At 36.4% G+C, this 24,523-nt stretch overlaps 1 protein-coding gene across 2 annotated transcripts in view; it reads left to right on the top strand.

The window, feature by feature from the left end:
- Window positions 1-24,523, top strand: part of LOC126868928 (leucine-rich repeat-containing protein 4C-like) — a 271,251-nt gene that overhangs the window by 217,514 nt on the left and 29,214 nt on the right. For both annotated transcript variants that reach the window (XM_050624922.1, XM_050624923.1), the window contains one exon: window positions 17,064-17,132. In XM_050624922.1, coding sequence (XP_050480879.1) covers window positions 17,064-17,132 — 69 coding nt within the window. The remainder of the gene's footprint in view (window positions 1-17,063; window positions 17,133-24,523) is intronic.

Below are 24,523 nucleotides of genomic sequence, written 5' to 3'. Positions count from 1 at the left end.
TATAATAGTTGGAGATGAAAGTAAGTTGCTATGATACCATGAAATGATCGTTAATCTCCAGTTTTTATTTTAGTATCAATATAGCATAAAAATGTTTTCGTTTATTCTTACGTATCAATGTTTCAGTTGTAAATACAAGATATAAATATGAAACGAAAAATATCGAAGTTATATAAAAGATGTACCAAATAAGCGTAGTTTCTCTTGCAAAAGGTAGTACGAAAACGAAATAGTTGATATTTGTTAGTTTTAAAAAGCATCGAAGAAATAACATTAATTGCAAAATGTCACTGGTACTCTTACTTTATAAATTGTGCTACTTTTATTTTCACTTCGTAAATAAACAGGTTCCGCGAGTAACGTACATTGTAAAGATATTGCGTTGTATTCAATGGATTGCCTCTGACGAAGGAGCCCTACTAAGTTTCCTTTATTATTAGTCTAAATACAACTGAACCGCGCGAAAGGACGACTTTCTTTAAAATACTGCGTGTTTTCGACGATATATGTATGTTAAGACCGTGGAACGGAGTGTTGCGGAAATATAAATCATTCGATGCACGATAACTTCTCGCGCAGTGCATAATTTTATTCTTTTCCCTTGTGTTTCTGTCCTTTTATTTATCTTTTTTTCGATCATTTATTAAAACTACTTTGAATATATATTACAATAGCGCGTGATTTTTGCTCAATTTTTTGGATTATATATATTCAATGTCCGATTGTTAAAACGTAAAAAATGGCTTCATGCATCTTTCAGCGTTTTTATATTATATAGAAGATTTGTAGCTGCATTGTCTGAAAGTTATTGTCAACGACAGTGCTGATAAGTAAAGTAAATAAATTTTTAACTTCCAACGTTTCAACGTTGCGTAATACGAGTATTTCACGAAAAAATCCTGCTATTTTCCAAGTATTTGATAGACCAGGAAAATTGATAATAATGGAAGTAAAGTTCGCCGAAGTAAAGAAGACCAACTATTTTTTTTAATACCGTCTTTATTGTTAAACATCGACCTGTACGTGCCCGTACAATTTTTTCAGTCGCTTCTCTTTTTCGAGAGGAAAACACGTCGGATTTGTTCCTAAACATGATTCTGATAAGTTCGCACAATAAAATTTTAGGTAATATTTTTCTTTTTCTTTTTTCTTTCGTTCAAGGCCAGTTTAACTGAGCTACTACGAAAAGTTACAGATTTATGAGTTTTCGCTGCTTACATTATGACTCCGATAACCGTAACAGAGCGAGTAAAAGTTGCATAAACTTCAATTGCGCGTAAACGCGATAGCGCGGAATTATTTCAAAATATTTACAATTTTGATAATAAACGTAACCGTACACGCGTAGAGACGTTGTGAGTCGTCTAACCTCGACGTCGATTCGATTCTCCAGCTGGGACATTTAGAAACAACCTGTGTATACAGCGCCTGTTTTTCCCCGTGTGGTTATTCGTCAGATATCAGGATACTTAAACCCAACCTAATCCCAACCTGTGATAGTTTGCTGGGAGAAATCTATATTATTGCTGTATCCTCGGCGAGCTACGTCCGCGTTAATGCAAACGCGAAAATACTACGATGGCGTTGGTGCTTGGGAATTTCGGTGAACGGTTCAGGGAAAAAGTGTCTGGGCAACTCAAGGTGAATCAAGTACTTGGTCGTGTATAGTCCGTTCGGCCGCTCTTTTCTGCATTATTCTTTTACACCTCGTTTGCGTTTAATGAGTCGAATGAACGCGGCAATTTGCGGATCCGGATCACGCCGTACCACTTTCTAGTCCGCGCAACCAGAAACGCGGATCGTATCTAGCGGTAACAGGTCAAGTACCGAGCTTTGTGAAATTACTGGACGGTTTTTGTGCACGAGAGAGTGAAATTGCCTTGCGAACAGAGAGAGAGAGAGAGTCGAAAACCGTGCTCGTGTTTTCAATTTCGCGGACCCCTTACGTCCGTTCTATTTTGTTTTTATTTCTTCCTCTACTTATCACCGTTTCTGCTTACGAGTAGAGAAAACTTGCGACTTATTCTCTGTGCTCATTTCGTCCAGTGTCTTTGTAATATTCGATGAAAGAAGTACAAGAATGAGAATGTTCTTATCTGTTTCCATTCTTTGTACGTCGTTCGACTGAAAGTAAATGAGAGGAAGTTGGATTTATAGATTCAGCGTAGTAATAGGGATGAAGCATAAATGATGATCATAACGATAATAAATGAGGTTTGATTCCAGTAATTAATGATAATACTATGCTAATGAAATAGCGGCAGAATGTCATAGTATGTAATCATAGCTGTTATTAACGCTGTCGCTGTTAATTCCTAAACTATAAATTTCGTATAGTTCGTAGATAATACTTTGGACATTCTGTCAGATGTACGTATACGTGTGTAAAATATGTTAAGCTATCACGTTGTTCGTGGAAAAGGACAATTAATTTTCTAAAATTATTTTTGATAAAACGAGAAAGGACGTATAAATGGATATCAAATAGCATATCAAGTAACACGTTAGTATATCAAGAAATCACATTTGTATGAATTCCAAGTCTCGTATAGTACGATTTGCGATAACACGGAACTTTTAACCGTGTTATTCAACGTTTGTTGGTATTTTCGTTCATGTTGCTCTTCTTTGGCATTTCGAAAAGTTCTTAGTTACAGATAAGCAATAGTCGGTCTGAAATAAGAAAACTGGGACGACGATCGCGACTTAAGCGACTATTTGATAGAGTGGTAAATATCGATTTATGCAAAGCAACTTGTATTTTCATTAAATCTATGTATGTGTGTCAGTGTGGAAAAGTAAGATCGGAAAATGTCCTTCAGGGATTCGCCTCTTGAAAATTCAACTTTTTCTTCGGTTCGTTCTTCTCCTATGTGTATCCGAAAAAGGGATAATATCGATATCACCTGTCCCAGTTGCATAATTCATGCTGTATAAAGGTCTTATTCATATCTCTCGTCCATTTAAGTCGACCATACCTACCAACACCATTTATTCACCCTAACGGATTGAAAGCCGCATTTACGATGAACATTTTAAAAGATTCATATCGTTTCGAACGAATCATCGAATCAAACGTACAACGAAAGAACGCGAAGCGATCGGATAGCAAACGATCCACTACATCCGTCGTTCTCCTAAAAACTTTCGATAACCCGCAATCGATCGTTTAGACCGATTGGTAGCGATAGGTGAACGTAATCGGATCTTGAATTTATTTTACCACGTTCTTGTCTCGAAGTGACACGCGTGTTTTCGAAATGCGTAATTGGCCCGCTTGCAATTGTGCAGCAACGGCATCTCCAGGCGTAATACCGTGGTGTTTCGATGTAGAAGCGGTAAAGCAAATGGATAGAAGTTGGTCTACGGTTCACGGACTGGTGGGGGTCCATAATGGGAATAAAGAGCGGGTGCAGCGGCACAAGGGCTGGTTAGGGGCAGGGGAAGTGAGAGGGGGGAAGGGAGTAGGCGAAGGCTCGGAAAAGGAGGACGAAATAAATTAAATCGGCACGATTGAAAGAACGCGACTGGTGATCGAATGGCACGCCGCGGCGCAGCCTGAGGATTAATTAATTAAACCGATATTGCGAGCTCGCCGGCCGTTGTTCGATTCCTCGAAAGTCTCGTAAATATTTATCGGCGCCGCTTTATGGCTACGACGGTTCCATAAATCGGTTGCCGTGGCGCTCGATCGTGGAAAACCCTTTTCCTTGGTGGCATGTCGGCGCCACCAGTTGGTCCAAATGATTTTTACCTTTTGGAAGCCGGCCACCGACGTGTGCCGGCAATCGATCGAACGGGATAAGTTTCGCCTCCTACGATGATGCGAAACGTCCGTGGCTCCGGTGCGCTTTGAAATTTACGAAAGCGGTTTCCCTCCCATCCCCGCCCTTTTCGTTCGCTCTCCGCTGGAATATTCATGTTTCCCGTGGCACTAACAACGCTTCTCTGCCTCGATTCTTTGCCGCTTCTACCTCCAATCGAAATGATTAGTTGCCGAGAGCCCTTTGTGACTATTCTTTCAAACGGTCTAAGCTTTTATAGCCTCCAAGATTACTTATTGGAAATACGCGGTTCAATTGGTTTTCTCGCGTGGAATAATCTGCCACGATTATAGAGAATTATACCTACTAAACTTCATGGGATAGCTTTTATATAATAGGCGCAAGTATAGAAACAAGAACGATATAGCATAGGACGGTTGACGTTAGCCATTGTTACTACGATTCAAAGAGAAGTCTTGACCTGAACGGACACCGTTTAAAATAAAACTGAAGAACGATATTCTCGAAGCGGTTTGCGCTACGAAATTAATATATCGAATGTTAAATTATATTTTTGTTAGTAAAGAAAAACTTAATTTTCATTATTTTCGGGAATTTTGATTAAACGGTACCTATGATGAAAAAGAAGAATGTAACAGTAAGAATAGCATTAAGCAGATGAAGGTATAAATTCGTAGTTTATTAAATTTATGCGAAAATGGATCTAAATCCGTTGCAAGAAGTTCAAAATGAAGAAATTAGCAGCATTTCAAAGTTAGAGATGAGTTTTCATCATGTTTTGTTCGTTCTGCTTGGATTTAGTCCAAGCTTGTTTAGAATATGTCTTATCCGCTAACGTAACTTAATTTGTGCAATAAGATTTTAAAAGATCCTCGTTATACATTCCTCTCGATCGAATGAAATTTCTGTGTTTTAGAAATAATAAAATCCTTCGAGAAAACTGTTTTTGTATCGTTTTAAGTTGCAAATTTATAAGGAATATCGTTGAAATTTTGTCTGAAAAAATAACGATAAAAAATGTTATTATGGATATCATTTTTCCATAATTACGGTATTTATAAATCTATATTTTTATTAGAATGATTTACAGGCAGTACAAGTTGCCACAAATAATGGCTACGTACATATATCGTTCGCCTAGTTTTATCATAGTGTGTAACCCTATTAAAAGTGAGTACCCTATTATGCAAATAACTTTATTTCTCTTATCTACGTATATTATGTAATCAGGCTGTAGTTGAGGTTATTTTCTAAGTTGTGTTTTCATCTAACAAGGATTATGGGATTGTTAAATGCCTTTCTTTAAAGTACATGTTACAGTAATATTATTTTATCGTGTTGTTTTGAAATTATTTATGGATATTTATAGAGTTATATTTGTAAAGTTGTTTATATTTTAAATAATAACAGTAAAGCAATTTAATATTCTACACAGTACACTACACTACTCTGGTAGGTCTGCTGTTCGAACTGATAATATTATTATATAATTATAATATTATTATAAAATTATTATTACTGAATTTTTTAAATTTAAATTTGAAATTTAAAAGTTTGCCTTTTTATCATTTTTATTCAATTTTCTTATATGGATAAATGAAAACTCTCAATTATATAAATACTTTCTTGCGAAGAAATGCTTCTATGATATAAAATACACCCTCAGCATGTCTGTCCCAAGTCGTTAGCAAGTAATAAAAGGTCGATTACATTTCCCTTACGTAAAAGCTGTTGTACCAACTTATCCGAATATCATCGACCGTAGATTTTCATCTGAACGTGTTTAATAGAATTGTCGATAACTTGTAATATTTCTCACGAACGTATATCATTCTTAGATGGAATAATTTTCAAACGTCTGTGAGAAAAATCCATTTCTTGATGTATCTATCTGACAAATTCAGGCAGTTTCTCCACGCAGGTCATATTTCACTTATCACGAAATACTGAACTCTACCTTTACGGATTTATAGACTTCGTGATTCTGCAAGGAATGAAATCTAGTTACGTACTCTATAACTTGTTATAACGTTCTTGACAATATATTTCCTAAGAAAGTACGCGATATAACTTCTAATTAAATAAATGGAATAAATTAAAAAGAAATAAAGTTCATAATAAGAGGCAAAACCATTTCTTGTATTAATTATCTCTAAATACGATTGCGATAACAACAAGAAATAATAGAAAGCTGAAGATTATTTTATTGATAAATTATTAACGTTTGTGAAATATGTATATTGTACGAAATACAGTGATATCTTACGCTCTTAACCGGCATAAAACTTCTATTGCAAGATACGCGTTATACGATACATTTTTTCTCGAGTCTGTCATCTTCTTTGAAGAGAAAATATAGATTAATATCACAAGATGTTTAAGAAAACATTCGAGCTTCGCTTCATCTGCATTTTATACCAATAAAATGTGGCATTAAGCGAAAGTTAATTTAGAAAAGCAATCGTTCGATCGAATCATTTTCTCGTTCTAAAGATCGCTCTCCTGCAAACGGTTTGCGCAAACACGAAATACATAATTACACGTGATTATTATTTATCGTGCTGGCGACGAAATCTCCGCTCGATTCAGGTATGACGTTTTGTAATCCGATTTAAGCGACGCAGGTCGAGATAAATTTAAAGCCGTAAATGGGGAAAATACGAGGGTATAGAAGGCTCCGTTATCCCTGTCGTTTCCGGGATTACATCACACGGTAACGTTTTACATCCTCCGAGAGAGTAGCGATTATAAATCCACGTCGTTTCGTTGCTGGTTTCTCACCGGCAAAAACTAGTTCTTTTATTAGATTTACTTTTCTTACTACTCGTTAAATCTACGTTTCTTTCGCGTTCGCGTGTCGTCGCAAATTGCTCGTCGAATTTGTAAAATTTCCTTAGAACGCCGCCTTCGTTTTCTTCAATTTTTTCAATTTACCGCATCTCTTTGTTTCGTTCTCCAATCGATTTTCGCACGTCGAATTATTGATCTTCAGATCTTTTGTTTCTATACGATTCAGTGAAATTACATTAAAATGTTTCATCGGCGGAAACTTACGCCTTAGATAAATACGTATCTCTTACCCAGTATCGGTTTTATGCAGCCACGCAAATTAGTCTTCGAGTAATCCCGACCAAAAGCTCCCATAAACTTAAATTAGTTTTCACTTTTTCTTAACACAATCTTCCTCGTGGGAAATTAAATGTACATTAATAATCTGAAATCTGTGACACAAAATTAACTGCAAACTCCACGGGTAACTTTATCGTCAACACATTATATTTCATTCGCAAATAGGAATTGAAGTTTACGTACATCTATCTCGGAAAATTGAATATCAAAATATCGAAATACAAAATATTAATACGAGCGATGCTTAAAAAATTCTACTATATCTTAGAACTTTGGTAGATTTACTTCCGGTGATCTATTCGGTAATCTGAACGATAGAAAAAGAATTCAGTTAACATATTTTTGTAAAACATCTATTCAAGCTCTTTGCTTCAAACTTAATACTAAAAGTAAATTGTAATACACCGAGTATTTTTAAAGAAACGTAAAATTCGAATAAATATAATCAACGTGTAAGTACAATACTTGACACTCTGGAGAATGCGAAAATATAAAACGGCAAAAAAGTAAATCTTATTCGATAGCACCGCTATTCGCGAAAAATTCTCCGTTCTCAGAGCAACTCACGTAAAGCAACTATCTGCTTTATAAAATTCGCAGCAAGTGATTTCCACACGCACATACACATCTCAACGAGTATCGCAAAATCTCTCCATCAAATTCTGTAGGAAGACCAAAGATGACTTTTCGGCGATCGAATAAAAACGATGCTTTCGCAATGCCGCGATACGTCCAAGGATCAGAATAAAACCTTTATTAGAACACGTGTAAGTCGTTTTATGGGCAAAAGGTTCGCTCCAATAGATTATTTTATGTGCCTTCTCCGATGGACAAACCCCGACCGACCTTTTTGTCAAATTTCTTTATCCGAAACATGAGATCAAATACAGAGGAAAACAGGTCAACAGTCAATATTTTTGCAGCATATTTCACCGCAGGAAGCTTTGACTTGCCTCGGTATAAGGGTATCAAATAAACGGTATAGCTGCACGAGGAATCGTCTTTAGAAGGGCACGCAGATACTCCTTAAAATCGAATTGCCGCAACTTGGTCGCAATACATAGTACGGGTAAATATTTGCTTGTTACATTTATTGCTTACGATGTCCGGTTTCAATGGGATTCAGGGACCGCGCATTCTCATTTCGTCAGAGAGAAGTGATTGGAAATTAATACCTGAAAAAGGGCGAAGGAACGTAGCAAAGTTAGCTACCTGTATCGATACTACGATGACACGAAAGAAACGAATATTCGTTTAATCGACGAGCTTTACAGCTGTCTTAAATAAAGTAGGAAAAAATTTCTATCGATCGCCCCTTCCTTTTTTCGTTGTATCCATTTCCCCGTGTATCTCGTTGCATGATAACGAAGTTGAAAGACGATAATAAAATTGTAATTAAGTTTCCGCGGTTTCGTTTCGACGATATGTCTCCACTGGTGAGAGAGAAACGTATCGCAGGAAATAATGATTCGAATCGACTAGCTGTCAGACTCAAAAGGGAGAGTTACAATTGTGGTATATGAAACGCGTAGTTAGTAGTATAGTAGAGGTAACGAATTTTGTATCGATGTATTTTAGTTTCACGAGCCTGACGTAATTAGTTTTCAGTAGATGGTGAATTAATTTTCCAGTAACTGTATCGACGTATCTTAATATTAGAGTAATTTCACGGTAATGGAAACGGTTGATAGTTGCCGAAGCTTTTTCTTCGATTACGTAACAGATATCTGAAATATTTGTTTGTTTGTAAGAATGATCGTTATACTGTGAAAAATTAGGTAGCAATCTCCGTGGACGTACGATGTATGTCAATATAATGATTAAACGCAACACAGACGGTACATGATAAAACGATAATGGGCATCGAAAGGCTATTGAATTCGAATATTGGCGATCAGCATCTTTCTTAACTAACAGGCTATAAATTTACGATGCCAGGAAGAAAACTTTAAGAAAAGAAAAGTTCTCAAGATCTTATTTGCGTATCTCTGACGTTTATCACGTTACCTAGATTAGAAATTTTATTATTCGAAACAATGTTTTATCATAGTAGAAAAGTTAGTAAATCTGGCGTCACATATAATGCAAGAGACTCGTTTGAAAGGTGAACACGAAACTAACGCGGAAAGTATATTTATATATGGCGAAGCATGGAAGGAAGAAACGCGCTTCAAATGATACGCGGTTTCCCGGATCGAAATTAAAATTACGATCTTGATGAAAAGCTTCGCAACATTAAAGAAAATCAGGTCAAACAGATATTTAATTTTTCTCCCTGATATTTCATCGAGTATATCGTTCAACATCGTATATAAAGGACACAGAAATAGAATCTTTCCGTCTTCTCCGTACATTGCATATAACTAGATCGGATGGCCAAATATATTATTCGGCCGAGTTTATTTTCGATGCTATCCTTTTGAAAATTGAAAAGTTCAAACAATTTGCCATGGTTGACAGCATTTTCCTTTTAATTATCGATATTAACGGACTGAATCGGAAGCAATAAAATGCAAATGTTTTGCCTCCACTCGGGCAAACGTGCCCCTTTTCTATTAATTAAAAATTCCCGTTCCCTTTTGCGTTTTTCTTCTCCAAGGCGAAATAACGCTTCGTCTCGATAATAATACAGTAACCTGGAGCACTCTCGAAAGGCAAAACGAGAAAAAGCAGGTCGATGAAGCGCGCGTCGACGTTTGCCAATATGCAAACCGATAGATAGCAAGTAGGTCAGAATTGAAACGTTGATCTTCTTTCCGTCAAATTCCAAAAGATTAACTCGTTGGCTGACACGTAGGCGGAACCGTTAGAACATTTCGACGATGGAAAGGTTTAGGGTTGGTAACAATGGAGGAACGTGTCGGGATGCATTACCAGTCGAATGTCACTAGAACGTTTTTGTCGAGAAAATAAAAACACGCCGGTACGTTTCTCTCAATGGCGATGGAAAAGCTTACATGTAAAAATACCGTGACTTTTGCCGGTAGATTAACGGCACTGTACCGAAATTTCGCTATCTGGCATAGAATAGTGGAGTACCGTGCATCAGCTGGAAAACGTTGATCCTCTCATCGTGTTACATATTTCGCAGATAAATATAATACATTTGTTAAAAACTTTATAAACGAATAAAAGTTAAACCACAGCGTGTTTCGCGCAACTGGGGCAGACTGTATCTTCGAAACGGATATGAAATATACATTTGGCATTTATTAAAGCATCGCTACATTTTAAAAGTGTAATTCTAATTTCTTTCTTTTTTTAATGAAACTTTATACTTTTGATTATACGTACTAATCTGAGTGAAACTTTTCATTCTCTATAGTACACGTACATGTATCTCAAAAGTACTGAAAGCTTACTACAGTTTGAACTTTTCTCACTTATGTGTTGATGCGCATAAGAAATATTCGAACGATCTTGTCTTATTTTTATCTTCTTCTTTCCAACTCTCTCTGCAAATAGGAAAATAATTTGGATACGATATATCTTTTCTAAAATAAATAATTTAACACGTAGTTTAGATCCTCAAGCATCGTTTAATAGAGCAACTAAAATGAAAGAAAGAATTACAACAAACAAAAAGGTGTTATACAGTTGATCGTGCGTTTGCGAAAGATCCAGATTGCTTCCTGCGCTTATTTATCGTCAGAAAAATTTATACCAAGACAATCGTTGGAATTCTTTACAGCTTGCCGATCGAATCGCTTCGATCGCTTGAAAATTTGATTTTTTCGCCCGATTCTCTCCAATCGCGGGCCGTTCGTGCGTCAAAGAAGAGATATGTCTCGGTCGTTTCTGGCGAGATTGCTTATCGGTCACACTGGGAACTGCCGCACGCGTACGATTCTCGAGTCTCGTTTTTCCCCTTCAAAAGCCTTATCGACGAAACTCGAGCGTCAAACTCGACGCTCGATCGACACCTCCACAACGGATAGTCTTTTAGCGGGCGCATTTTACCGGGATAAGGCGAGTAATTAGCCGTAATTAGTTGTCCCACTCTTCTAAACCCCGTCCCGTCCGTCAGCAAGCTGTAATCCGATTTTCTGCTTGACAGCGGACGTCGCGGAATAATCGAATCCCACGCCTCGAATGGAAGCCATTAATCGACAGCGGGGAAATATTCCACCTTATTCTCCTCTACTACGCACCTTCGCCCCCGTATTTTGGACGGTTTTTCTTCCATGTTCATCTTGATCGTAGCTGTCAGCGACGCCGTGTAAAAGCTCGTTTGTAAGGAAGACGTTTAAAGGCGAGAAGTAGAAACGAGTTCGAATGCAATACACGCTTACTAACCCCAAGTTGTTCCAGTATATCAAAAAATTTCACTTTATAGAATTCGATTACTATCGTTAAAAGGTGACGTTTCGTTGCTCGCATTACGCAAACGATACCTGCGACGTTCGAGAATGTATTTATATAATTGAATCGATCGGAACGTTCCGTCTTTGTCTTTATTATTCCGTTAAAGAATATGAAATTTCTATTAAATAGTATTTAGTATAATATTTGTCGTTGTTTTTGGTTATCTTCCAGCTATCTGGTAATTCTTTCACTCCCTCGAGGTATTCGAAACTTTTCAGTCAAATTTCAAGCTATTTGCAATATAAGTAGCTGATCTCATCTTAGCGTGTAACGAGTGTCGAAACTCGCTTCGTATAGTCGACCTTCTTTTTTTCGGGCGAGTGCGTAACGAAGTGGAGGGTAGCGATGTTGTTGCAAAAGGAAATTCATTTATGTAAATCACCAAAGACCCGGCCTGTATGTAATAAAATTTGAGCTGCGCCCAGATGCGTGCACGAAAACCTACACAATTTTTCTGCTTGCCTATATCGTTTCCTTTTCTCTCTTTCTCTTCGCTCCTTCTCTTCTCCTCTCCTTTCTTAGCCCTTTTCTTATCCTGCCCGCTTTCGACCAACCTCCGACTACGTGCTACTCCGACTGGTGTTGGGTAACCGACGCTCTAAAAAGCAAGGAAATATAGGTTTGCGTTACGCGATGAATGCCTTCGCCAAGTGCTCGCGTAAAGGACACGGCGATATTTTTCGACCGAGCTTCGCTTGCCATAATAATTGGAAAAGTTTATGCCTCTGCGTCGACGCTCGAAGAGCACGTAATTTTGATCCCAGTGTCATATCGTTTCAATTTTATAAGGTCGGTTACAAGAAATTCATTGCGCGATTAGTATTTCACGGTGTTATTCAGCCAGTATCGTAGGCGCTTGAAAGAATGTTTATCATAGCTGTTGTCACAGCCTTCTCGTTGTTTAGGATCAATGACGATCCTTAATTTGTCATAAAGATCAAAATATCCGCTACGCTTTTGGGACACGAAACTTATGTAATATACGTATAATTTTAAGTAGATAATACCCGTTTTTTGTTTCCTTTGTAAATTCTAACATACGTGACACATTGTTCGTGATGTTCTACGTAAATCCATTACCTACATTTTTCAGCAACGTTGTTTGCATTTTTTGTTTATAGACAAAAAAACAGCGGGCCCGTTTTCGTAATTTTAGAGGACATAGAGTTGCCGAGCCATTCGTATAATTTTGTTGAACCTTTTGCATAATTCTGTTAGTTGGTCTACCATATGGTAATCGTTTCCCGTGTAAAATGTGATTCTACCATAACATCACGTAATTCCATTAAATAAAGTCTCTTTCTAAATTTTTTTCTAGATTCCGTTGCATTTTTATGCTGTATCATAAAACCGTAGTTCTTATATTCTCATATAGTCGTTATATTTCCATAGAAAGACGGTACGCTAATCAGATTTTTCGATAAACATATTCGATAATACTTCTTTCATTTCCGTTATAATAATATATTATATTTTCGTTTTATCTCGTCAATATTCTAAATATCGAAATCGTCGCTGATTCTTTTCAGAGAAAAAATTTGTTTTCTGTTGTTAATGACGATTAATGTTCAAAGATATAAACGAGTCTCATCATTGCCTGTTAAATCTTGAGAAACATTTCATTAACAAAGGAGAAAATAGTATTCGTAGTTCGATTTTCAACCAAAATGACCTAGTAATTTCTGCGGCAGGTTTAGATCTAAGACTTGCTGTATACAGAGTTTCGTGAAACGGTATAATCAGCTTTACGCACCGTCTAGACGACTTCCTTTTATAAATCGACGATGAATTGTTTGAAGATAATTATGATAACATTCTGTATTAAAGTACGTGATACAGCGTTTAAATAAAATGTTATATTTTCAAAACGTTCTATATCGTTGCTACGATGTTGTTACGAATTATGATGGGACTGGAACTAGTATTAATCCATTGATCAGCACCTACGTCGACTTACGACTTACGACTTACGACTTACGGCTTACCTCTTCGTTTCGATTGCCAATCTCTCGAACACTTTTCGCACAAATTGAACGAACCGAAGCAAATTATGTAAGTACTACCTACATCCGCGTTCACAACGATGTCAAATTTTGTTCCGGTTCGTCCATCTCTGTAATCCGATTTCCCACTTCGATTCGTACGGGCGATACTGAAGGAGCGAGTTCAAGCATCAATTTGAACAAATTGAAAAAAGCAGAAGAGGAAGAGATTTTCATTATCCTTGGGCGTGGGATGTCGGCGCTCGTGATTCCGTGATCTCTCTTTAAAACTTCTTAACATGCTAATACTTTCAATATCTGCCGACACGCTTCCCAATTCCCTTCTCTTCTGTATGTATTACTTCCTTTCTTCTTCCCTTTCCCTCTTCCTTTCTTTCTCTTTTCCTCCCTTCTTTTCTTCTTTTTTTTTTTACGTTTATTTAAAGGAAAACATTCGATTCTCGACACTCCTGAAAATTCAAGAGAAGTAGTTCCAATTTACCGACACGATCGACTTGACACTTCTAATTTCCACGCATCTTCCATCTCCACCAGATTCTGACGCGAATGCTGTTTCAGATTTTTAGGACCGCTCCGAATGGCTAGGTCGGTGATTCCTCGCCAAGTCTCGAGGTGTGCGCCAAATTGAACTTTTTTTCCTTGCTTGCTTCCAGATTACACGGATGCCTGTTTCGTTCCACGCCAGGCGCCGAATTGCCTCGCCACGGCTAGGCTACACGTTCTTCCCGACCTTTTTTCTTTACTCTGTTTCTCGATTTTCCGTCGACGCTTAACGCGGTACAATCGAAACAAACGATTACCGGACTCTCTTCTGTCGACGACACGGCAAACTCGTGACAAAAATTTCGTTTCTTCCAACGAACCGAGTCGAAATTTTTTCCTGCCAAATATTTGGTTTTAAAAAAATGTACAATCATAAGCGTAACTGTACTTGTTGTAATTCTTTCCAAAGAATTCTCTCTTGACCGAAACAAAATAAAGAAACTAATCGTGTTACTACTATTAGCCGCCTCTAGTCTTCAGACTTGATTAGACGCTGACGTTGAAATTTGCATCTCTTGAGAGTACGGTTTCTTTAGCTACGATTAGTGGATCCTTTTTGTACACGTTGACCGATCAGCCTCACAGTTGATGTATGGAATTTCAACAAAGGTGGTGGCTTTTCATGACAACTCGGTACCGTTATATCCGCATTGTCCATCCTCTGAGTTCCTCTTCGGAATTGTCTGTATGGTATATACATTGTAGCGTACAATATTCAACTTTCAACAACTAATTTCATTTGTCAGGATTTATTTATTTTCATCGCTATAGTGTCACGAACATTTTTCCTAAAGTATTCAAGTTTAGGCAAATATCGATGATTCAAGAGATAGATTTTGATCGATTGTTACGCACCGTTTAAACGTTCGTCGCTCTGTTCCGAAGACTCTTAGCCCGCTCGACGAAATCCTGTCACTTCCGTAGTACTTCCTTACGATATGCGAAAAGTCTGCGAAATAGTAAATCTCCATTTTCGTAGTATAAACTTTGACAATATTTTCGAATATTTTGTTAATTGCGTTGTCGAAGGTCTACCGCGAAATCGTATTTATACGTATGTTGGTGCATGAAAGCCGATTAACCCACATAGTGAAGCGAGCAGTAAAGCCAGTTTCAGCTTGAAAGTTGCGTTCTCGTTTGCAGTTGCTCTGCGAAAGTAAATCGTCGATGTATCGGCGTGTTCGTGTTTTCTGCATAGGAACCCTTCACGGGCTTCAAGCCGTTTGCGAATAAACACTTTAAGCGAGCACGAAATTACGGCGCGTCGTTCGTGCATCCCGCTGGCCAACAGTTTGAGAACGCTTGACTTATTGTCAGTTTTCGTGGCGAGCGACCATAATGCAATTAAACTCGTGATAATTAAGCTATACCAATGAAAGTAGGTGTTTCATCTTTGTTTGAAAACGCAGATGTACACCGATATTGTTGTTATTGTTGCTATCGTTGCTACTCGATGTACGCTTGACGATCATATTACGTCGTTGAGTTTTTTATCTTTTGCGTCTTGAAACTTATAACATACGCTTCACGTACCTATTTACAGCGAATAAAAAAATGGAAAATCAACTGTACGGAAAAGACATCATGGTTTTACAATAAGGAAGTTACAATTGATAGGTACAATGGATAAATGTACGTAATATGTATGCGAGAATGTAATAGATGAATATTATCAACGTGGTAAAAACGTATGTCTGGTATAATAATTATCGATTGGACTGATTAAATAATCGGGATACAAACGATGAATTTAATTTTTCATATATTTTTCTTACAATATAATAGGGATCTAAGTAATTTGTTATGTAGGTACATGATTACAATTGATATTGCGATTTTAGATTTTCTACTGGATAATCTATAAAGCATAATTACAATGACAAAGGACCTGTACCTTGTGTAAATTTTAGGACATCATATCGGAATTAATAGTAATATCTATTTGATTATTCGAGTATTACAATAATCAGATCGAAATTATCTATTAATTATCTATTGCATCGAATAGTGCAGCTTTTTGGAAAAATCTTAATATCGCTATTTCTACACAGCCATTTTGTATATCGTACAGAAAGTAAGTTAAACATTATTTTTTCTAATTGGAAAATAGAATATGAAATATCTCTTGTTCCTCTCCTTCTCATTCTTCTTCTTTCAAAGTACAGAAACTGTATATCGTTACGTAAAAGAAAGGAACAAATAAAATACATTAATTTTTCTGAAAGGGGAAGAACGAAGCGAACGCATCGCTTTCTTTAAAAAGAAAAGTAGGACGAGAAAGTAGATATATTTTATTGGAAAAGGAAAAAAGCTATTCTTCTATATGTGTATGTATTGCCTTCTACGTTATATTTTAAAAGTAATGGAATACGTAAAAAGTGTATCTAAAAAAGGAGTAAAAAGCAATTTCCTGAAATCCTATATAACAGACGGAATGTCAAAATGTAAACAAGTTAGAGTACATAAGTAGGACAAACAAGCAGCTACTAGTAGTCAGCGTACAGTCAGCAGTCAACAGTTAAACATCGCTGGGCCGGATGTGCTCAAAAGGGAGGATACTATCTCCCTCTCTAAATATTGTTTGGGGAAATTGCCTGCAGTCAAATATCATTTAACGGGCCTGAATATTTTATTCAATTTCCGCAAGGCACAGAACGCGCGGCATCGCGAATTGGCATATCTTTAATTTAAATCTATTATGTATCATCTTTGACTTAAATGTAGTATACCTCTGGTAAGAACGAAAGTAATTTATATCGGTACAGATGTAATTGTCGATTTCATTAAACGAACCTCATAGAAATGTAATTTATTCCTACGTTTATTACAAAATTATTGATTCACTCCACTGAATTGTTTACATTGCGCACATGTTCCAGAATAATCGTTCAACTTTTATTTTATCGATGGTCAGCCATGTCACGCAAATTTAAGTAACGTTTACTTTGTTCGATTTAACAAATATAATCCAATTTTGAGTCTTTTATAATAACATTAATGGTGCAATTTAATACATTGTAATATTATTATTAGCAGCAGGTAGTAATATCGGATTATTTGTCGCAGTAAATGTTATTTTATAATTCAATTTATAACTTTCTGGGATTAAAAATGGACGTGTTTCTTTTGTCAAACAATCATGGATTCTTTAACAAACGGAAACTTGTGCTTACCGAATATATACTCGTAAAATTCAAAGTCACGTTCCTTACAAATAATTGTTTGCATTATTTTTCAGGCTGTGTCAGATACTACGACGTATCATGGTGTCAAGCGATCAAGTCGACTATCAGACATTCATTCACAGGTAAATATTTCGATTTTAATATGTACGCGTATACGCTTTGATCATAGATAATCGCGCATATATTATTATTTCGTTCGGTTATTTGACAGCGATAAGGCACGAAAAAGGAAGATCGGATTTAACGATGTATTATATGCTTATTAATCGTCTCTGCGAGAAATAACGCGTGTATAATCAAGCGAATATCCTTTTAAAACACTTCAAGCGATACGCTTTTGTCGCAAGCAGATCGAGACATTATTTGCATTTTTTCTTCCTTGGAAAAGAGAGATTCTCTTTGACGACTAAATTTCAACTCGTTTACAGACTTTACCCCTTGCTTGCCCTTGTCATTATCGGCTAAAAAGGGAAAGAAGAGAGTCTGCTTTCCATTCACGAAACTGAAAACACGTAAATCTCCTAGCAAACATCAACAGATCGTGTATCGCAGCTTTTCTTTCAAACAGCGGCTCGCTCGAAAGATATCTTTCCTCGTAGATTGCGGGCAAAGTCCTTTCGAGCAGGTGAAAAAAGGCCAGCTGTCTAATCGAATCGTCTTGGTGAAACGAGAATCTACGTTTAATCAGCGCCTTTTAGATGGCCTATAGATAAGGCTCGTAATTAGTTACAGACGTTACTTTGAAGCGATGCCGATTCACCGGGCGATGCGCCCCGTTCAACTTCGGCCAGGCTTTAACCCGGTGCTGGCGTTTGCACGTAATCCGATTTTCCGGTTGGTGTGCGGGCTGTCTCTCGCGAAAAGCGTGCCCGACCGACCCAAAGACTGCGGTGTGCCTTGTCATCGTTTAAAAAATGTAACACGTTCCGAGATATCTCTTCCGACCCCCATCCATCCTCTATCTTCTCTGTCACATCTCTTTCTACTCGAAATTCGTCAAAGTACGATCTAACAGTTGCGAAATTGCCTTGTGCACGGATACTATACGGTCAATGAAGAAAGTATTTGCAAGCCCTTTAAAATGGGATAACTATTTTGAAACTCGACCAAACGACTCGAGTCTTTCGCAAGATGATAGGAGGATTAGTCTACCAGATGACGCGTAAAGTAAATTCTAAAAAAATGGCAGTTGATCCGAATCGTAAAGATAATAGTAAAGATCGTTCGTTATAACTTTCTCGTCTGAGTCTATAAAATGAAAATTTATACAGTACGTTCTATACATTTATATCAGTGCCGGAAACTTTATCGAAACTGGTCGATGCAGAAGAAAACAATTGACAGCGGTAAATGTTGAAATTTTTAGATTTTTAGAGTTATAGGTCAGAACTCGTGAGAAATTGTAATGTTCGCCATTCTTAAACGCTCGCAGATCAAATCAACCGGTTATCTTATTTTTCAAAGTTCTCAAAAAGAAAAAGGGAAATCATGTCGTTTGGTCCAATTTCAGAAAAATTTATTCCGCTTTGAAAAACGCACGAATACTTTTTTACGCTGACTGTATGTGAATGTCACAGTGAGGATGTAAGTACATAGGGTTTAGCAGTTAAATTTTGTAGTTGCATTTCGTAGAATGTAGATAACGAAACGAAAGATATTATACGAACATAGGAGGCGATTTAAAGATTTAAAAAAAAAATGTTATATATAATAAAAATGCGGAGTACAAAGGCAACGATACATTTGCACAATGCGCACATGGGAAATCAATGATCACAATTATTCAAAGATTGTTTTACTCTTTGCAATTTACTGCCTTTTCCATTTGCTAATATTACTATTCCTGAATACTTTTGTAAAAAAAAAAATAAAAAAATAAAAAAACGAGCTAATTACACTGTTACCACAACGTATATTAGAACCTCGCAGTAGGGACAAAAGGGAGGTTTAGATTCGTTCTTCTTGTGAAAGGTTTACGGATAGGAGCGGTTTGATTACCATGATGAATACCGTGCCACGAATTATGGTTACGTTTCTGATAGTTTTTACATTTTAATGTTTCGTTACGTGCTTGTTAGGGCCGACATAGAATAACGAGGGGCGTTTTTAGGTCCGGATAAATTCAGAACAGCTGCCGTTGTTGGCCACTTTATTCGTTTTGCACAAAAGGACCCGTGAGTGGTTGTACCCGGTGTTCGAAAAATTCTGTTACCGTCAAATATGGTTTCTGCGAGTATTTTGTTATCGAGAGGCCATTATATTTTATTCAACTTTTTCACTCATCTCTCGCATTTATGTTTCTTCTTGATTTTTTATAGCACTATCACTGGCTTACGTTTATTTTGTGAGTATCAACTTTTCGCATATAAAATTATTGGAATATCGAATCGAAGTATATATTTCATTCTCGTTTAAATTTTTGTTGTACCTTATGTACGTAAGTATTCGCTTGATTATAAAGCGTATCATAAAAATGATTATTATCATTGTGAAATTTACACGGTAAGGACAATAACACGTTTTATAAAATGATATATTCATATTTCATCGCACTGTCCCATCGAAAGAAACACAATGTAAAGAGTTATTTTCTTTAGAAATTTCTAATTGAAATGTTCCTCTGTTTCAAATATTTATCCATTTTATATTTATGTTCCATTACATTTCATCTTTTTACCTTTACCGCGTGCTGAATAATTATGAAAGTTCGTAATAACGTAAAACCACGTCCTGCACGCGCTTTTTCGGTGTTAAAAACATACCGCTGTGATTTAATTCTGTTCCATTTCATTTAACATTAATGTAGAGCATTCTGTGCGATACTTCTCTTTCTTTTACGATCATAACGTACACGACAAATTTTATTAAAATACAACACGATTATTTAATAAAAGAAAAGATACATCAAAAATTTCAATTCATTTTTTTCATTAATGTCTTTTCTTAATAAATATGATCAGGAATTGTTCTCCATGTTGAGATATTTATCATGCGATGATATTACGTTTTATTTTAAAATGCAACGAAACAAAGAATTTTCAAATTCTGAATCTATTTTAAGTCTGCGGTATTACACGCCTTTTAAAATTTTATACAATATAACGAAAAGTCGCTGCGGTTAAGTTTTTTGGTTCGTAATACGTTACGTTATATAAATAGCCATAAACAATTACAGATATCAGTAAGTGTAATAATACAATATATAAGAACAGTTTTATCGTTCAATTTTAGATCTCTCATCCTTGTTACTCGATTCATTTTATTCTTGTCATAGTATTTGTCGAATAAAGGGAACTGCTTGCGTTTTTCCTTTTCTTCGCTTCCTTCATTCTTCTTTTTTTTTCCTTTTTTTTTTTTTTTTTTTTTTTTTTTAATTGTACAATCACTTTAACGTTTGGAACATTGACATCGACCATTTCCTTGATACGTTGTGCATTATAAAGTTCCGTTAACACGAGTAAACAACGTAAAGGGTATTGTTAAAAAATTTCACACTTTTCATTCTGGTATCTGCGGCTTGTCAAAGCACGGTCGTCTCATATGAGCGGAATTGCGTTTCACAAAAGCATGAAAACGGAGACGCGGGCGAGATACAGAGAGAAACAGAGAGAGTGAAAGAGAGAGAGAGGCGTTGCAGCAGAATTCGCCATCGAATCACTTGCAGATTCTATCCCAAATTTCCCTCGGTTTCGATGAAACCGAGCGTTTGTCAATCCTTTTAAATAAAACTATGCTTCGCTTGTTTCCCGTTTTCTAAAGTAATCAAACATTTCCAGTGTTTAACGTTCCAATTTTTCCTGAATTAACGAAGCACCGGTAAAATTCACACGAATATCTATGAAACCTGTCGTGTATAAGGGAGAAAATTAAAAACGTATATTTTATAAGCAATTGTATATTTAGTTCCGAATGAAAATTGCACTTCAGGAAAATTCATTAACTGTTTATACGAATTTTTAGAAATTTATCCATCGGTCGTGTTATGTGCATTATGCAGCGATTTGTCACGTGTATTGTGCAAAGCGAGTCTGTGTACCTATTTCGTTTACAGCATCGTAACAGCAAAAGTGAGTTTCATATTTTTTGAACTTGCCTGTTACGAACCCGTGCTATTTGAACTTTACATTCTGGAACCTGCAACTTCTGAACTCTACAATTTTCAAACTTGCTACTCCGGAACTTTGAAATTTACTGGATTTAATGCACTTTACAAAACACGATGGTTCGCAAAATGACGCGTAAAAACTTGCAAATATTCAAACAAAATATTCGACCTGTCCATTATGTATTTGTTAATTCGAGAGGTAGACTTTCTCACCACTTTCTAAAACTTGTTCAGAGTAAATGAAATATCATACAATTAATTTAATTACACAGCGAAATTGTATGAACTATATAACGATATTCTGTTGAATCGTTTGTGCCGGTGGAGTGTCATTTATCGTTTTATATTGGTGATCGTCTCCAAATACCAAAAACAATCGTCGATTTTACTGTACATGATATTTTGCTGAAAATACATCGCTTACATGTGTCGGTATTTGTACGATTCGACGTCACGAGTAATTAAATTCCCTTTGCAAATAATATAATTTGACAGATTACACATACAAGTAAAACTTATGTTTTCAAACATAAATAAATATATTTGATAACACAGATCCGTGTAAACAAGTGGTTGCACGAGTTAATACCAATATGCTCTGAGTAATACGTAACATTTGTAACAATCGTATTGCAACGATTGTAACGATTACACGGAACGTATAAATTACGTAGAATTGCCGCTGTAATAATTGTGCGGATCTGCGTGTGCGTTGTTTTGAATATAAATTCCAAGGACAGTGGTAATAAAAAATAATTCGTTTAATATCCTACACAGAAAGGGGAATTACACGTTAGAAATTTACGTAATGTCTTTCCGTCGGAATTTTTGCCTCTTTTCTCAGTCGGTGCTCTTCGTCTTCTTGCATTCGGAGAACACGTATTGAAAGACGCCTATTCGAATAAACATTTTTGTTACCGATCTCGAAATTGTTTCTAAATAAGTATCTGTCTATCGTCGTTGTACATCATCGCTCAGAACTTTCCTTTATTGCACACGGCATCAAAGTCCGAGCAAGAGTGGTGCAGTTCACTACGTTGCAACGCAGTCAGTCTCAAGAGAGTACGGCAAGGTTCAAACTTGTTTTCGCGTCATGTACTCTTGAGGATCGTGCGAGTTTAATGTTTTTAGCGTTACGTTGCTTTCAGTAATCTTCGCATCACGCCGTAATTTAATCTTCCGTTACTAACAAATAAGAAGTACGTGTATACCGCGGAACTTTTATCGACGCTACCGAAAAATATTATACATACTATACGATCTTACTATTGATTATATGTCGATAACGTCAATCTTTAAAATTTCCCATACAGTTGGTCGCAGTTTAAATAAAAAGCAAAATAATTTTGACTACAAATTTCTATAATAGACCTTATATCTGGACGTCTCGTGATGTATGTACCAATACTTGATTTCACGATGCTGTAAAACCATGCGCTACCAACGCGATCATTTATTATTAACGCGAAAGTACAACAAAGGGGCATATCGATTGAAGGGCTCGAAATATGTCGTAAATTTTCAGCGTAATGGTTGTGCGCGAAAACGACGCGTGCAAATAAACGCGTATTACTCTGGTAATGGAAACGCCGCGCCGGATCGATGAAACTGCGACGAATCGGTGTTCTCGGCTGAAAAATATAAGCTATAATATTGCCGAATCTCGTGACAGCTGTCAAACTGTGACGTCTACAAAGCGAGATACGACACGATTGCATTTTCACGAAACGTTTCGCGGATAGGAAACACGGAAGTGTCGAGAGCAGAGAGAAAACAGTCAGTTTCTTATTCGAGTCCTACGTTCCGTCAAACAACTTGCATCTAACAAAAATATTTATCGCGTTGTTCTGTAAATAAGAACTGACACGTTAAACCAATAAATATTTCCCTTGTACACTTCCAAATTACCGGCTGATTTAAAATAGACAGTAAAATTGACTTATTTATTTCGTTTTGCGATTAACGAATACAGCAGTGTGCGATCCTGGTGAAGCTGGGTGAAAAATGTTCGATTAATGTGTATACATATATTGAGAATGCTGACAGGTGTGAGACGAGATAAAAAATGATATACCTATATATATTCCGAATGAGGGATTCGCCTCGAAATTTGAAATTTTGATACTACGTGACTATATTTCATTTTATCAATGGTTTAGAACTTTCCATTTTTCTGTTTCAAAAGCTTTTCAAGAATATTTTCTGCATAAATATTCTCCGTTAATATTAATCTTTGTTACGATTTCGTTATAAAATAGTTATTGTAACGAGAAACCGTGTCACAGTACATACATATTTATTTAGCTAAAAATATCTTTTAGTGGTTTTGTTTGGAATTAATTATATGGGGTTTTATATCATGGCAGATGCATATACATACAAAATCGTAAATAAAAGGTCCGTGCTTTCGTTTTAAATATACGTGTTTCATCGAAGAGTTTGCACAGAATGCGTATAAAATGTAAGAAAAACGACAGATCGCACGATCTACGTTCTTCGCGATTTTATTTTTAGCGGCAGCCCTTCAAGAATATCTCGAAGGAAATCATCAAAAGTTATGCACAATCTTAGATCAGTTTTTAGGGTCAGATGCGTTTTAAACTTCGGTTGCTGAACTTGCTAAACTCATCTAATACGAAACTTGGTAAACGTCCGAATCTTGCAACTCAAAAGCCTAGATTTCTTCTATTCGTAATTCTATACACTACGGATTTCGACAGACTTACTCTCAATTTTGCTAAAACTTTGATCGCTATGAGGCGAACTAAAAACTCGCGAATATTCGAATAACTATAAAAATGAAGGAAAACTCACTCACTCGTGTCAAATAAGAAGCAAACATATTATACAACCAGAACTATTTTATATTATCATTCGCAAATATTTGAATAACGTACAAGATACGACGAATACAATATTTCTATTTCTCGAATACGTGTAATGATTACACTTATGCAGTTAAGAGGAGAAATACGAAAAAAAGAAACTGTATTTCTATAAAGAAAAATCTTTATTTCGGTTTAGAATCGCTCAACGACAGAGAATCGGTTAAATTCTATCCAAATCGCCAAACCGTTCTCTAAAACGAAAAAAGAAACTTCCAGTTATAAATCGCCTTTTCAGTTATATTCGCTGTTTTTTACCGACAGAGAGCAAATTGAAAAGAGACCGAGACTCCGGGTATTCCACTCAGACGTTTTCTTTTTTTCTTTTTTCTTCTTTTTTTTTGAGTTTGACAAGCCAGCTGCTTAAATTCGGTTTAAGCCGCGGATAAGCATCGCACCATCCCCGGGAAACTTCGTTTTAATTATACACTATTTTAATACAGTCTGCCTTTATCGGCGATGCGAACTTTCCTGTCGACCGGACGAGTTTTTATCAAAGCTTCTTCTATCTTGCGAGGCTCTT

This window comes from Bombus huntii, chromosome 8 (assembly GCF_024542735.1).
Source record: "Bombus huntii isolate Logan2020A chromosome 8, iyBomHunt1.1, whole genome shotgun sequence".
Lineage (NCBI taxonomy): Eukaryota > Metazoa > Arthropoda > Insecta > Hymenoptera > Apidae > Bombus > Bombus huntii.
Note: the sequence above shows the minus strand (reverse complement) of the source record. Positions and strands in the feature narration are given on the sequence as shown.